This window comes from Osmia bicornis, chromosome 10 (assembly GCF_907164935.1).
Source record: "Osmia bicornis bicornis chromosome 10, iOsmBic2.1, whole genome shotgun sequence".
In the NCBI taxonomy this organism is placed as follows: domain Eukaryota; kingdom Metazoa; phylum Arthropoda; class Insecta; order Hymenoptera; family Megachilidae; genus Osmia; species Osmia bicornis.
In genome coordinates this window covers 10,475,760-10,489,307 of record NC_060225.1, presented here as the reverse complement: position 1 = coordinate 10,489,307, position 13,548 = coordinate 10,475,760, and the positions used below count along the sequence as shown (strand labels likewise).

General features: G+C 37.4%; 2 protein-coding genes across 5 annotated transcripts in view; both read left to right on the top strand.

Annotated features, from left to right (window-relative positions):
- The window catches only part of LOC114879657 (NADH dehydrogenase [ubiquinone] 1 beta subcomplex subunit 5, mitochondrial), a 1,140-nt gene extending 725 nt beyond the window's left edge, over positions 1-415 (top strand). The window contains exon 3 of the mRNA XM_029194791.2: positions 59-415. Coding sequence (XP_029050624.1) covers positions 59-298 — 240 coding nt within the window. The 3' untranslated portion in view covers positions 299-415. The remainder of the gene's footprint in view (positions 1-58) is intronic.
- LOC114879654 (facilitated trehalose transporter Tret1-2 homolog) overlaps positions 1-13,548 on the top strand; it is a 20,629-nt gene extending 7,081 nt beyond the window's left edge. The window contains exons 1-6 of one of the 4 annotated variants that reach the window (XM_029194779.2): positions 7,033-7,501; positions 9,605-9,694; positions 10,977-11,324; positions 11,416-11,573; positions 11,643-12,095; positions 12,201-13,548. In XM_029194779.2, the coding sequence (XP_029050612.1) occupies positions 9,638-9,694; positions 10,977-11,324; positions 11,416-11,573; positions 11,643-12,095; positions 12,201-12,801 (1,617 nt within the window). In that variant the 5' untranslated portion in view covers positions 7,033-7,501; positions 9,605-9,637 and the 3' untranslated portion in view covers positions 12,802-13,548. Of the gene's footprint in view, positions 1-7,032; positions 7,502-7,903; positions 8,027-9,604; positions 9,695-9,895; positions 10,245-10,976; positions 11,325-11,415; positions 11,574-11,642; positions 12,096-12,200 lie in introns of those variants that run through there. The other 3 variants (XM_029194781.2, XM_029194782.2, XM_029194778.2) reach the window with 3 other exon arrangements.

Sequence of the window (13,548 nt, the reverse complement as noted above, 5' to 3'; positions counted from 1 at the left end):
CATTTCGGAACATAAGTTGGATAAAAAGTTAATTCTCTGATGATGCATTTTGTTATAGTCACCCATTACAAGATTTCTTGCAAGATACGTATTTCCAAATCCACAGCAAGAATATGAAAAGTATCTTGCTTATTTAGACATTGCCGAGGCAAAAAAGAGACTTCGATGGCTAGAAATCCAATTTGTCGAGAACATAAGGAGTCATCAAGATTATCCAATTTACTCGTATCAGAGATCTATGAAATCTAAATACATAAAAGAGTATAGGAAACTATTGGACGAAGAAAGTGTATCGTAATTCGTTAAAGTATATTACAGTTGACTTGTATACATGGTGCAACCAAATATTGTACAAACTCAGTTATACAATTATTAGCTGTTGAATAGAAAGCCGAATAAAAACTGTTCGTATGTAGTTCCGATTCGGTGAAAGTCAACAACTGTCTTTTAGTATGAATTTTTACAATGCCGTTTGTAAGTATACATATACTTTAATGAGGTGTAGGTAAAAGGAGCACGCCTTTGCCGATAGTGAGAATCGTACCGATCTTCGAAACCTCTATTACCATCAGCCCACAACTGGTGATCCCAGTTCGAATCAAAGAGGAAGGTTTTATTGACGTAGGAATTTTTCAATAAGATGTTTACTCTAACTCTAAAGATTAGATTACTGATTAATTAGTTTCTGCAGAATCTCGGAGTAAACGCGTAATCTTATGCCATTGAGATTAATATCAAACTATTCCGATACATTTTATCAATCCTAATCGAACACAATCGAAGACGGTTAAAAATCAATTTCCTTGAAAATTCACATAAAAAAAAATGTACATAATCCTCCTACAGTTCTATGCAACTGTTATAGAATAATATAATCAGTTTAGTTATTTTTGACAAGTGTATAAATATAGAATCGTATGTACAATATGTACGAGGTGGAAAATTTCGTATCGTTCATATCGAGGCGATAAAAAATAGTATAAAGTAAAGGAAGGTGTTTCTTTTCGCGAAAGTTTTTGCATGAGATGCTGGAAAGTTGCGTGTAAGATCATTCGATCGGCTGTCACGATCGAATCGTGTATGTACAATTATTCTAGCGGCAAGTTAATGACACAACAGACCGATGTACGTTGGTGGTATCGCAACTACTCATAGTGGTCATTGCCAAGGTTGACTCGAGTATCTTGCATAATGCTGTACAACATTTTCCTCGACGAACTTATGGAAGATTTACACGAGTACTTGCATGCGATTTCTGCGCTTCCTCTTTATGTATGTAGGTACGCTTTTTGAATCACTTCCTCACGTAAGAATCACTCTACGATTCTTTTTGTTGCTCTCTTTCATTTTTTTTTATCTCTTTTCACCGTGTCGATTACCTGTATCTCACGTATTCTCGTCATTATGTATTCCTTTCCGCTCCCGACCTACATAATCTGGGCAACTTTGTAAAAAAGAATTATAACGCACCGCTAATCGTTTGCAAACGATCAGTAAGCATTACGTTAACATAAAGCTCGTGAGTTATAGCATAATAATATTCCAAAAAATTGTAGATAATTAATGATGCGTTAATTTATGATATTTTTATTCCATCAAATCATTGCAAACAACGAAACGATTACGTATTGGCAAGATTTTGCTGTATGATGCAACGCGTTGCAATTTGAGGAGATTAAAATACGCAAATCTTTTAACCCTCTCGCTATCAACTACTTACGAATATACGTGAATGACCTATTGGGATGTCACAGCGGAGTACTAATGATCTAAATCTAAATCTAATGGTTCAGCAATTGATTCGCAACTATCATGCGAGGAAAATGGTAGTGAAATTGTTAAGCTATAGCTGTAAACGATCCTAATGATTTTGTAAAACAGTATGACCACTCGGGGGAAAGTTTTATTCCATTCCATAGATTTAGAAAGTTTCTACTGACAATATGTTTGGCAGTTTCAATCGCGAGCGCGAAAGTAATCGATCGATGATAATTGATACAGTGGCTGTTAGTGAATGTAAATGAATCGCGATCGATTTCCATCTTAATTTCAGAGCAAAGTTAATCACAACGTAATATTCGTTACATAGATTCAGGGCTCGATAGTGACGTAATAATTATGCAATTATAAAGATTGATTCTTATTTTTAATCATCGTGATTGTATTACGATTGACGCGTCGCGTCGTTGGCATTAAAAGCTTCATTGAATATTCCTGGTTATTTTTTCATAAGAAATATAGTATTTCTCTTTTGGGGGGAGGGAGAGGCACAAGTTTAATGGAGTTTCTTTATTGTTATATTCAAAAACTGTACTTTTATCGACCGATAGCTTGCAAATTGTCCCGTATTCGAGAACCGCGAAAATTGTTATGTACTGTTTAAAATGAATGAAAAAGAAATGAAAAAAAGCTAAAAAAACTGTTACGTTAGATTACGTGGTGTATTGTAACGTTATCATAGTTACTTACGTATCGTATCGTATCGTATCGTCTCGTTGATGCATCTCTGTGTTGCATAATACCATCAAATGAAATCTAATACCTTGTATGTTTTTCCAGAAATTTCTAGTGTTTTTCCATTATTTTTTTTTTTTCTTTTTTTTTTTATTCAATACCCCTTCGCAGCTTCGACACCAAGTCGATGCTTATCTGTTTAATCGTCGCGTTAAAAGTATCGCGTAACATTTCGTTTCGTCACGTGAGAATTAGTGAGGTTTTTTCTTTTTTTTTTTTAAATTAAAACCTATTTCACGCTTCCTGTTTCATACACGAACCTTAATTTTCAATTCAATTTTGAAGAATATGAGAAATTTGCTTATTCTCACTGTACGATCATCCTTCGCGTACAGGTGAAAAATAAAGAAGCAGAATAATGTAATGTGAATATTTTTCATTCTCGAATTTGAAACTTCAATCGTTTATAATGCCGGTATTTGAAATCGTCGAGGAGAATTAACTCGCGAATTAAAGTGACATCCTCAGCAGCTCCGTCGCGAATTATCCCTCTTTCCCTTCGCCCCTGAAAACTTGTTGGATAAAAATTTACAGCAGACTGATTATCCGAGTGTTTTGTGTTTTATGCTTTGTGCGCAGAAATGAAAAGGTAATTGCACTACCCAACTGTCTTATTAACGCTTCTCTTGCGGTTTCTACCTGTATTTTCATCATTTTATACAGTTGATTTAACTCCTTTCAGAGTGAAAACTTCTCCGCTTTGGAGATAAATTAATAATTGTCTGAAAATGTACATTATCGATGACCGTGTAATCGGTACGATTCCAGGCGAAAAAATCAAAGACACAGATTACCCAATTATCTCGATTTCACTCAACTTCTTATGGCAATTGCTTAGCAATCTATTGTTTGAATAGTTTCGTATTACATCAGTATTACGTGATATCGTTTAGCACGTAAGAAAGCTGTCGAACAATTTATTCAGAATTAAGTGGTTCGCCTTCTGAATCGCATTCATTCGAGCCGTTTAATAATTAATTTTCTATTGAATGTTATCGTATACGTACGCGACGAATAGGTCATGATCATGGCGTTAGGAAAAAAAAGCAAAGCATAAAAAAATGATCTACCAGAAGATTCGCTAAAGCGGTCATTATGCAACGTGAGTCACAAGTGTTTAGCATAATTGAAACGTGTCGTATAATTAGAGAAACGTAACAGGGTTATAAACGTGATTAAAATCGAACTAAATATTCTCTCTAAATGTTCAATTCAATATATAGGTACATAGATATTTTGCGTCTTTTATAGTAATCCTAAGTAATCGGAAACGAAAAGGGTAATTGTCATTTGCATAGAGATAGCGGCTTGCCCAGTCGAACAGGTCCTTGGACTTATTTCCTGGTCCAAGACAAGTCAGACTTTCGTTCATTCACATTGTGCTCGATCAATGGCAAGGTCGCTAAGGGGAAAGACAGGTTTCCGAAGAAAAATGATCCTGTTGATAGCATAAAATACGTGTATGTATGTATGTATGTATGTATATCCAGTAGTTGAACTAATGAATACTCTCACCTACTAACCTTACGTAAGGTCATCTTTCACTTCCGTCATTTTGGTGAACGGAACTTTACTAGAATTATTAATTACGCGATATTCCTTTGCTTGTCAATATCATTTTGATTTATTCGCGATCAAGCTAATTCTAATGTTTGTCTACGGTAATGTTACGTAAAGTATACATAATTGGGAACGATTGGGATACAGCTTGTTGATAACTTGGATTCGAATAGTTTCTCGTTAAAGTAATTTGCTAATTACCAAAAAAAAGAACTGATTATTTTCTACCCTACTATGGAGGAAAATTACGTGAAAATTATAAATCGTTTATATGATTGAGATAATTAGATCGTATCGTTAGAAAAAATCCGGTTAAACGGCGCGTGCCGATCGCATACTGGTGGTATGTTTTAAAATTCATACATACATATATCGGAAAGTTCTAGTATCGATTGTCGTGACAGAAGAAAAAGCAAACTTGAGAACGATACGTAATGACTTGTGTGTGTGTGTGTGTCTGTGACAAAAGAACGAGTACCAGCCAAATAACTGAATAATCGTTGTTGGTAAGAAAGGTATGTGTTGCGCGAGCCACGGAAGAAAGAAAAATCGACAAAAAAGTAACGATTACTCGAGAGAAAGAAAGAAAAAATTGCATGATTAACGATTCAACAATGAACACGATTTATTGCAAACGCGACGCGCTTAGAAGGGTGAGCATTGACGATACCTTGAAAACATTCGTTGCAAAAATAACGCATACCACAAATAAGTTATCTTTATCTTTGTATCGCACTGTAACAACTTTTAAGAATTTAACCAAAGACTTTGTCATATTTTCATCGTTTTTTATCATCTTACTTAAGTTCAATTTGAAAATTAAATATTTTCTGATATAGATTATCAAATGAACTCATACCACACATGTAATGCAATTTCTCATACTTTTATGAATTCCAAGAATTTTTCATTTCAAACAACTGTCAATGTAATTTGAAAATTATTACGGTAATTTGAAAAAAAAAAAAATTGATAAACGCTCGATTAATATCGATGAACAATAAAGAATGAAATTTATAGGAAAAACCAAGAAACAGAAACAAGAAGATAATTCTGACAAAAAGATTCGAAACAAAAGGATGTTAAGATAGCGTGTACAATTCTGGTGATGATATATTAATCAGTAATGGTAAGATTAGATTACTCGAATGAAATCGAATCGAATCGAATCGAATCGAATCGACTCAAAGGGTATGCAATATGATAGTAACGATAGTGGATAAGTAATTGGTCTCAGGCTAAATCGAGAACACTTTTTCAATTGACATTGCATCCGTGATGTTAGCTGCGGGCTACGGGCTGTGGTAAACAATTAAACCATTCGATTAACCAGCATGTCCATCTCCGTTTATCAAATTTGAAACTTTTCCTCTTTAAACCCCAGAAATTGATACATAATTTGGTGGGAAAATTTTGCTAAGCGCTTAGCTACATTATTTTTCTCGTGTCTGCCGATCGATCAGTTTCACGTAAGTTGAGGCGACAGTGTTTTGATATCATATTTACGAGTCGACTCGAAAAGATATGTACTTACATATGGTGCGTGGGTTGACCGTGAAATAACAATCGGATCGTTGAAGGAAGAGAATCGCTTATAAGTAAGCGTATCGTTCGCGGTTCACATTTTTACCGACCCAAAAGAAAAGAAAAGAAAAGAAAAGAAAATAAAATCGTTCCTATTTTACGATACGGAGATGCATCTCCAAGTTACATACACAGGATTTTTAGGTCAAGCAAAGAACGAACGCCCTCGTGATCGTATAACAATCAATCCTGAATAAAGAAAAGTCGAGGATCGGTTTTATACTTTATAGCAAAATGTAAAAAGAGTAATAAACGTCGGTTTATTATTTTAAGTACTTCTTTACAAATGGTACAATGGTACAATGAACAGAAAATACTGTAAGTTTTTCGATCATTGAACCATTCATAGGCTGATTAATAGGTACAGGTACCTACTTAATTTTCTAAAAATCACCTTACTTTTTTAATCTTGATTTAAAGGCGATCGATTTAATTTAAAGGTGTTTCTGAATAAATCTCACCTTTCGACATCGAGTAAACGTAAAACACAGTTAGGTGGGCTGCAGCTCACCTGTTGTTATTAAGTTGGCTCTTTACCGTTCAGCGTTTTACAATCACCATGGATGGAGGTCGTACCTTTTGTCGTGAATAGATAATGTAATAGTACCTTTTACCACGTTTGAAAACGTGCAAATAGATCGTAACTACGATCGAGGAGCAGTTTAGCGAGGAGCAGTGATTCAGCTTTCGATCGCAGACTCCGAACGTAACCGCGTGCTCGATTCGTGGACCAGAGTGAACAGCTCGCTTATCGGCAGGATTTCTGTTGGAAAATCTGGTAGGTTTATTTGCTTTCTTTATAAAATTTATTTCTTCTTTACACGAATCGCAGTGCTTTGAAAAAGCGTTAACCTCGACAAGGTGTGTAGTCATCGAGGTAGCAAGCTCGTCACTGGATGCAAAATGTTTTCTAGATAAATTTAGAAACGGACGTTCTTCTAACGCGATGATTATATCTTCCTTAAAAACTTAAAACAATATAGACTTCTTAGAAAGATGCGCGTTCGCGATAGGGCTTAGTTGCAACTGTAAAAACGTGTCCATTGTTTTGTCAGTGGTGTAACGTTATATTGCAATTACGAATTACGAAGAAAAAGCAATGTTTCGTGAAAAATTAAAAAGAGTGATTTGGATAAAATAAATTTTAACCACTTTCTCGAGGCTGGAACGGCAAGAAAGGCTGAGTTAATTATTTAGGGAATTTTAGCGATCGATCGGTGACCGTCATAATCGCGAAACAATTCATTGAAGAACGTAATTATAGTTTCTAAGTATGAGTACAAGTGTCGAGGGAAGTTTGAGGGAAACTGGGAGGCCTCGAGACGACCCTGGAAGGGCGCTTTGACTTGCCGAAGCGTCGTCGCGTCGTTTTGAGAGAGGCGCGTTCACGCGACTATAAATGCGAACGCGCGGGCGAAAATCATCTCAGTCAGTGTAGAGTGCGAAAAAAGCGAGATCGGAGCTGGTGCGTGTTCGCGAGCAATCGGTGTGACTGGGAAACACGTGTGCGTCTAACGATTTTAATGCGGAAGTACAAACTTCCTGGCGAGGACACGATCGCGTTCGAAATAACTTCACTCTTCTTACGACGTTACTCCTCCTGGATCGTTCCGCGGTAAAGTCCAGTCGCGGAACATTCTTGCAAGTAGATAGAACCGCGGATGCCTAAAAGTGACAATCGATGATACGAGCTAACTGTGAAAATATTATCACGTTTCTAATTACCTTTGTAATTCTTCGGAAGAAATGGGGCATCGAATACGCGATGAGGACTTTGTAGTTTAAAAAAGAAGAAGAAGAAGAAGAAGGAAATACTTTTGATAGGACTTTCGAAAGTAGAAAGGTAGGTGAAAAGCTAGCTAAAATCAGTTTGAATTACACGTCACTGGATAGGAAGCAAAATTAAAAAAGTTGTCAGAAAAGTCGTCGAAAATTTTAGTTTCCGCTTAAAACTTTGTAGTAACATTTTACCGCGAGGCCAAATGCTACGAACTGGTAAAAATAGCAACAGTTTGTAAACATGCTAGTCTCGAAAACAAAACCATTGCAGAGCAATGTATCTCGAATTAGAACAAACGGATCCCGTCTCAATCTACGACTAATAAAATCATTTGTTTATCATTCAAACATTGTTCCGTCGCGTTGCGTCGCGTCGCATCGCGTCGCATCGCGTCGCGTCGATCGATTGATTCGATTCCAAACGATGTTACACAGATGGTACATGTCATTTGTATTTTCGCTTGTTTAACCTGGCCATAATGATCTCCATATCGTAGATACGGTAGTACGTTACCGTATGTCTGACTAGTCGTGGCTGTTTCTACTGTCGCATCAACGTGTTAACCCTTACATCGTGGATCGCTCATAAGTATAACTGCTGGCTGAACTTTCATTAATAATAACTAAACTTTCCAGGGTAAAATGGTTAATATGAAAAATGATAAAATGTTTTTTTAGATATCTCATAGAAGATGAAAGAGAATTACATATAACTTGTAATAATATCAGTCGCGTTACCATTAGTATTCGAGCGATATTTAGAAAGAAAACAAAAGATCCACTGTACTCCGAGTGAAAATATATGATCGGTGTATTTTATGAATAATCAAGAATGATATCATTTATTTAGACAGTGGTTCGATTGTGGTTCAATTATACGATAAGCAGAACTGGTCTGCGACAAAAACGTTAAAATATTGCAATATTTACGATTCGAAAAAACAAAAGATGGTTTGTTCTTGAAGTATAACTTATTTATTATCAGAGACACCTTTACCGAGAATCCATATAAAGGATGAGACCGTTCGCTCGCTTTTCATTTGAAATCGTGTAACGTTACAAATAATTTCGACCGTTTCGTGAATATATCGCGAATCTGTGCAACAACCGATCGGCGCTATCCTAGCCTTTTCGAAAAACGTCAGCGATCTTTATAATTGCACCTCTGCACGATACCGCTCATAAAGAGTGTTTTATGCAAGCGTTCTCTGGTTGTGTCACACTGCTTACGTTTCGTGTCTTATACAGATTATTGTAAAAACACTTGGGATTACTCGAAGAATCGAGTCAAGATCGAAGGAGGTTTCGAAGAGGTAAAATAAACAAGGGGATCTCATGCGAGGAAGATATATGTATATGTATACCTAATTGAAAAAGAATTTATGGTACCGCGCGGCAGTGTAATAATTTAAAGGAACTTATTAACTTTTTTCTTTAATTATTTCTCTGTAAAATTTCAGAAAACGAAAATTAAAATTGATTAATCATAAAACCTTAGGTTTGAAATTGATACCTTGATTACCATGGGAAGATGCAACTCTTTGCACTTGAATTTTTCTGAGCAACTCGATCGTTAACTTTAATTTACTTCTATTTTATGCAATGTTCATTACGCAACTTACATTTTCACGAAACGTAAGAAAAATAATAGCTAGAACTGTTATGACTTTTCGACTGTTATGTATATTTCCTTCCCAACACCATCCATTTAACCTATGCATATTTCGAGGAAAAGGATTAATTAAAGGATTAATAATTGAAAAGAAGAAAAAGGAAAGAGACAAGATATTTGTAAGAGTAACAAATTTTCGCTGACGCGTTGTATCGTAGATCTGATGGACGGTGAATCAACCCCGTGACTTAATCGCGAAATCTAATGACCAAGTAAATTTGTTAATAGAGAAATTGCGACTCACGTGCGAATTGTACGGGAAGCGTAGTAGGTACTCTGACGCGATAGAAAATCATGCGCGTCTCGTGACTCGGGAGAGACACGTTCCTCCCCTCTATCAAACCGTGTGTAGGGCTAAAAGCTTACTTACCCATTACTTACGGCACCCATTATTCAATTGTTCGAATTTCGGCTGGCATTGTAAAAAAATTCGCTTACGGTTTTCATTACCCTTGCGGAGCGAATCATTTTATTTCTATTTATTCCTATTTTCAGTTACACGATACCGATTAGCGTCGATCGCGCAGGATGATCGCTCAAGTAAAACTATGGTGGAAGCTGCTCTATTCCGGCCAGCAGAAAGGTGTAAGTCAACGTTAATTAATTGTTAATCATCGAGAATTCTCCACGTTAACGCGTTCGCTATCGACGCGTTGTACGTTTTCGTAACAAGATCGTCTTAATTCGTTGCATGACGTAAATATGATAATACAATTTTCTGTGTTAATACAGCTGTGTATTCGTAACCTTCTGTTATTCTTTCATCGTAACTCACATACATAGGTATTTGTTCGCATACTTTAGAATTTTCTGAAAAATCCTGATATCGCGTTTCCTCTATTATTTATGAACTTCAATAATTATCTGATCTACGTCTATCTAGCACTAGATGAATAAAAAAAAATTAACATCGAAAGTAACTCGTCCTTTGAAAATTCTCTTATCGTCTGATACCGATTTGATAAACTTCGATCGAATCAATTGGAATGTTAGTCTTTAATTAACAGTGGTACGAAACGCGTGAATCTTTAAGGAATTTGAAGAAGCTGAAAAATCAAACCTCTCGTTATCGATAATGTCGACGATGCAAAAATCACGTCACGCAAATGTTTCAAGAGGCATCCGTTGCAAGAGTGTACGCGTAACAACAATACACATTTGAACGATTGCAATCTGTCCGGTAATTATTGCGATTCGACGACGTATCTGTCGAGAACATCTCTCCAGGCTTCTTTTGAAAACGAGGCCAGCGAAGGGAGAGTCGCGCCAGTATCTCGTCCTTCCTTCCTTCCTTCCGTTCGTTCGGTCGCGGTCGGTCAGTTCAACCAGCGATTTTCGAGATTCTTCAAAGACATCGACTTTCCACACGATCCTGATGCTTTATTAGATCGACGTTTGCTTCGAGCTAACTCGAACCTTCGCTTCGCTTCGCTTCGACCTCCAAAGAAACTAGTTTCCTCTCCTGTTTGCACATTATGAGATCTTGAATTTTTATTGCGAATCGAAATTAAGTATAATATAGGTACATGTAAGTATGTACTACGGTGAATTGGTCATCGACATACGTTCAAAATTCCTTTCGTCTTTACCAGCCAAAAAGTATCTCTTACGTTAGTGATTACGTGAACGCGATTTGGCTTTGATTATTTCAACTCACGTTCGCGGAACTTACCACTGATTTCCGACCACGTACCACGACTCTACGACAGACGTAAATCTTAATTGGTTCATCGAGGAATATCAGAGTGACGACATCATCGAAAACTCGTTCGTTTTTCTTTTTAAACGAACGTGCTTTTCACCGTGGCTAGCATAACTTGGGTTTTTCGACGTCTTGGACGTTTTCAACGAGTCCTTTTCTTCGCAGATATTCGCAGGACTGGCGGCTCATTCCGGACAAATATCCGTGGGACTTGGTCAAGGTTTCAGCGCGATTCTAATACCGAAATTATTGGAGAGCAATTTCGCGGACGAGTCGGAAACATCGTGGATCGCGTCTTTGGGAGTGATATCGAATCCCTTGGGATCGGTGATCGCTGGTCTATGCGCCGAATGGTTTGGAAGAAGATCGGCTATCGCGTTGGCCAGCTTACCGCATGCTGCCGGCTGGTTATTGATAGCTCTGTCGAAGAACGTGCCGATGTTATACGTAGGCAGATTCATCAGCGGAATTGGTATGGGCATGGCTAACGGCCTTTACCTTTACGTCAGCGAGGTAAACGTATATCTTTCTATCCGTACATAAGTACATAAGTACATAAGTACATACCATATGTATAAGATAATAAATACATACCGAATTGCAGGCTGCAGCACCGAATCAACGAGCCTGGCTAGGAAGCTGCGGTCCCGTATTAGTTTCCCTCGGTGTCTTGATCATTTACACGCTAGGAGCGTTCACCACGTGGCAGAGAGCTGCCGCGATCAGCATCGGACCAGCGATTCTCTCGTTGGCGCTGACACGGTAATTCTTACTGAAAACAACTACTTTCAAGATGGAAAACTTTTTTTTTTTACTTTCCCCTCTCGTTAGCATGATCCCGGAAAGTCCAGGCTGGTTGGTCGCTCGAGGACGAAAAGAGGAAGCGAAAGTGTCGCTGTTGTGGTTGCGAGGACCTGGATTGACCACTGACAAGGAGTACGAGGAATTATGCGAAACCAACGACAAGAGGGAAGAGAAGAAGGAGAGTCTGTTGAAAGCTGTTCACATGCCAAGCGTTTGGAAGCCGTTTTTTATTCTACTCGCTTTCTTCGCGTTTCAACAAATCTCCGGCATCTACATAATCCTTTTCTACGCCGTGAACGTCCTCAAGGATATCGGCATCGACTTGAACGAATACTCCGCGAGCGTTGGAGTCGGTGTGATCAGGTTGTTCGCATCGATCGCCGGTGCTGGTCTCGCGAACAGCTTCGGTAGAAAAGTTCTGGCCTTCGTTAGCGGCCTAGGAATGACGATCTCTGCTGTAGGCGTTGCTCTGGCCTTCAGGTTAGAGCTGTCCCCTTTCTTCGATTGAAACTGCATCATCTCGTTCTTATTAGATAGATAATAATACTTTCAATTTACAATTTCCTAAACTCTTCTTCTCTTCAGGTTCAAACTGCCATCCATCGTGTCTCTGGCCTGTATAGGAGGCCACGTAGGATCATCGATGATAGGATACCTCACTTTACCCTGGGTGATGACCTCGGAATTATATCCATTGAGATTCAGAGGACCCCTAGGAGGCATTACCACTAGTATCGTACAACTGATAACGTTCGCCACCATCAAAATGTATCCTGATTTGCGCGCGTTGGTCGGCATCGAATGGATAATGTGGATATTTAGCGGAGCGTCTCTCCTAGGAGCTCTATTCGCCTTGACTATTCTGCCTGAAACAAGAGGTCAAAGTCTCGACCAGATAGAGAGCGCATTCTGCAGTAAACCAAAGTCGGATACTTCGGTTCCGGCCACCCTACCAACTATCTTCGTGCAACCAAAAAACATTACGTTACAAAAGTTTGTCTCGATCTCCGAAGAAAAATATCCCAACATGGTAGCAAACGCGTACGCTTACGATAATTTTTCTTTAGAATTATCTCCTGACGATAAAGTCAAAGCAAAGAATGATGAATTACCTCTAAATATAAATGAATCTGACAGGAATCGTGACGTTGCTCGTGTCATCTCTTTGGAACATGTATATTTTTAACGAAACACCACATACTTACATACGTATATGTACCTACCTAAGGTCAATACCTAAGGTATTGCAAATTTATATTATCAATTTCTCATCAGCTTTAAATGCTTACCAACTTTTCAATTGAGAGATCAATTGTGATAATTTAATATCGACAATCCGATATACATATCAACTTACCTACATACTTACATAGTACATACTACATATGTAAGTAAGTATTTATCGTGAAATCGATCATTTTCGTTTATTAAACGATCTACCAGTATTACAAACATTCCTACATCCTGTTCAAATGTGTTCTTGCGAACAATTAAATATCGTATAAACCTTCTGAGAAGTGTAAAAAGCGATCATTTTTCTCGCTTTAATAAGCGTCTATGTCTAGGAGATAGCGTATGCTAATTCATGATCGAGAAGCGACTGTAAATAAATTGCTGCAAATATTGTTTTTGGAAAATTATAAACATTCGCGATTAATCTAAAACTTCGGTTATAAAAAAACGGAAATAATAGGAGAGAATGTTGATAATAACATTTCGTATGCCAGTTAGCCAGACAAATTTATTACTGCTATTTATGTATATATTTATAAATATCTTCAATTATTCGTTATTGTTAAATTACACACTGCGTGATATTTCTTTTGTATATACGACATTCTTTTCTGTCAATTGTAAATAATTCCTATTTGATAAAGTTAAATATACGTATATACTATTTTTTCAGCAAAAATACACTGCCTTCTGCTCATTA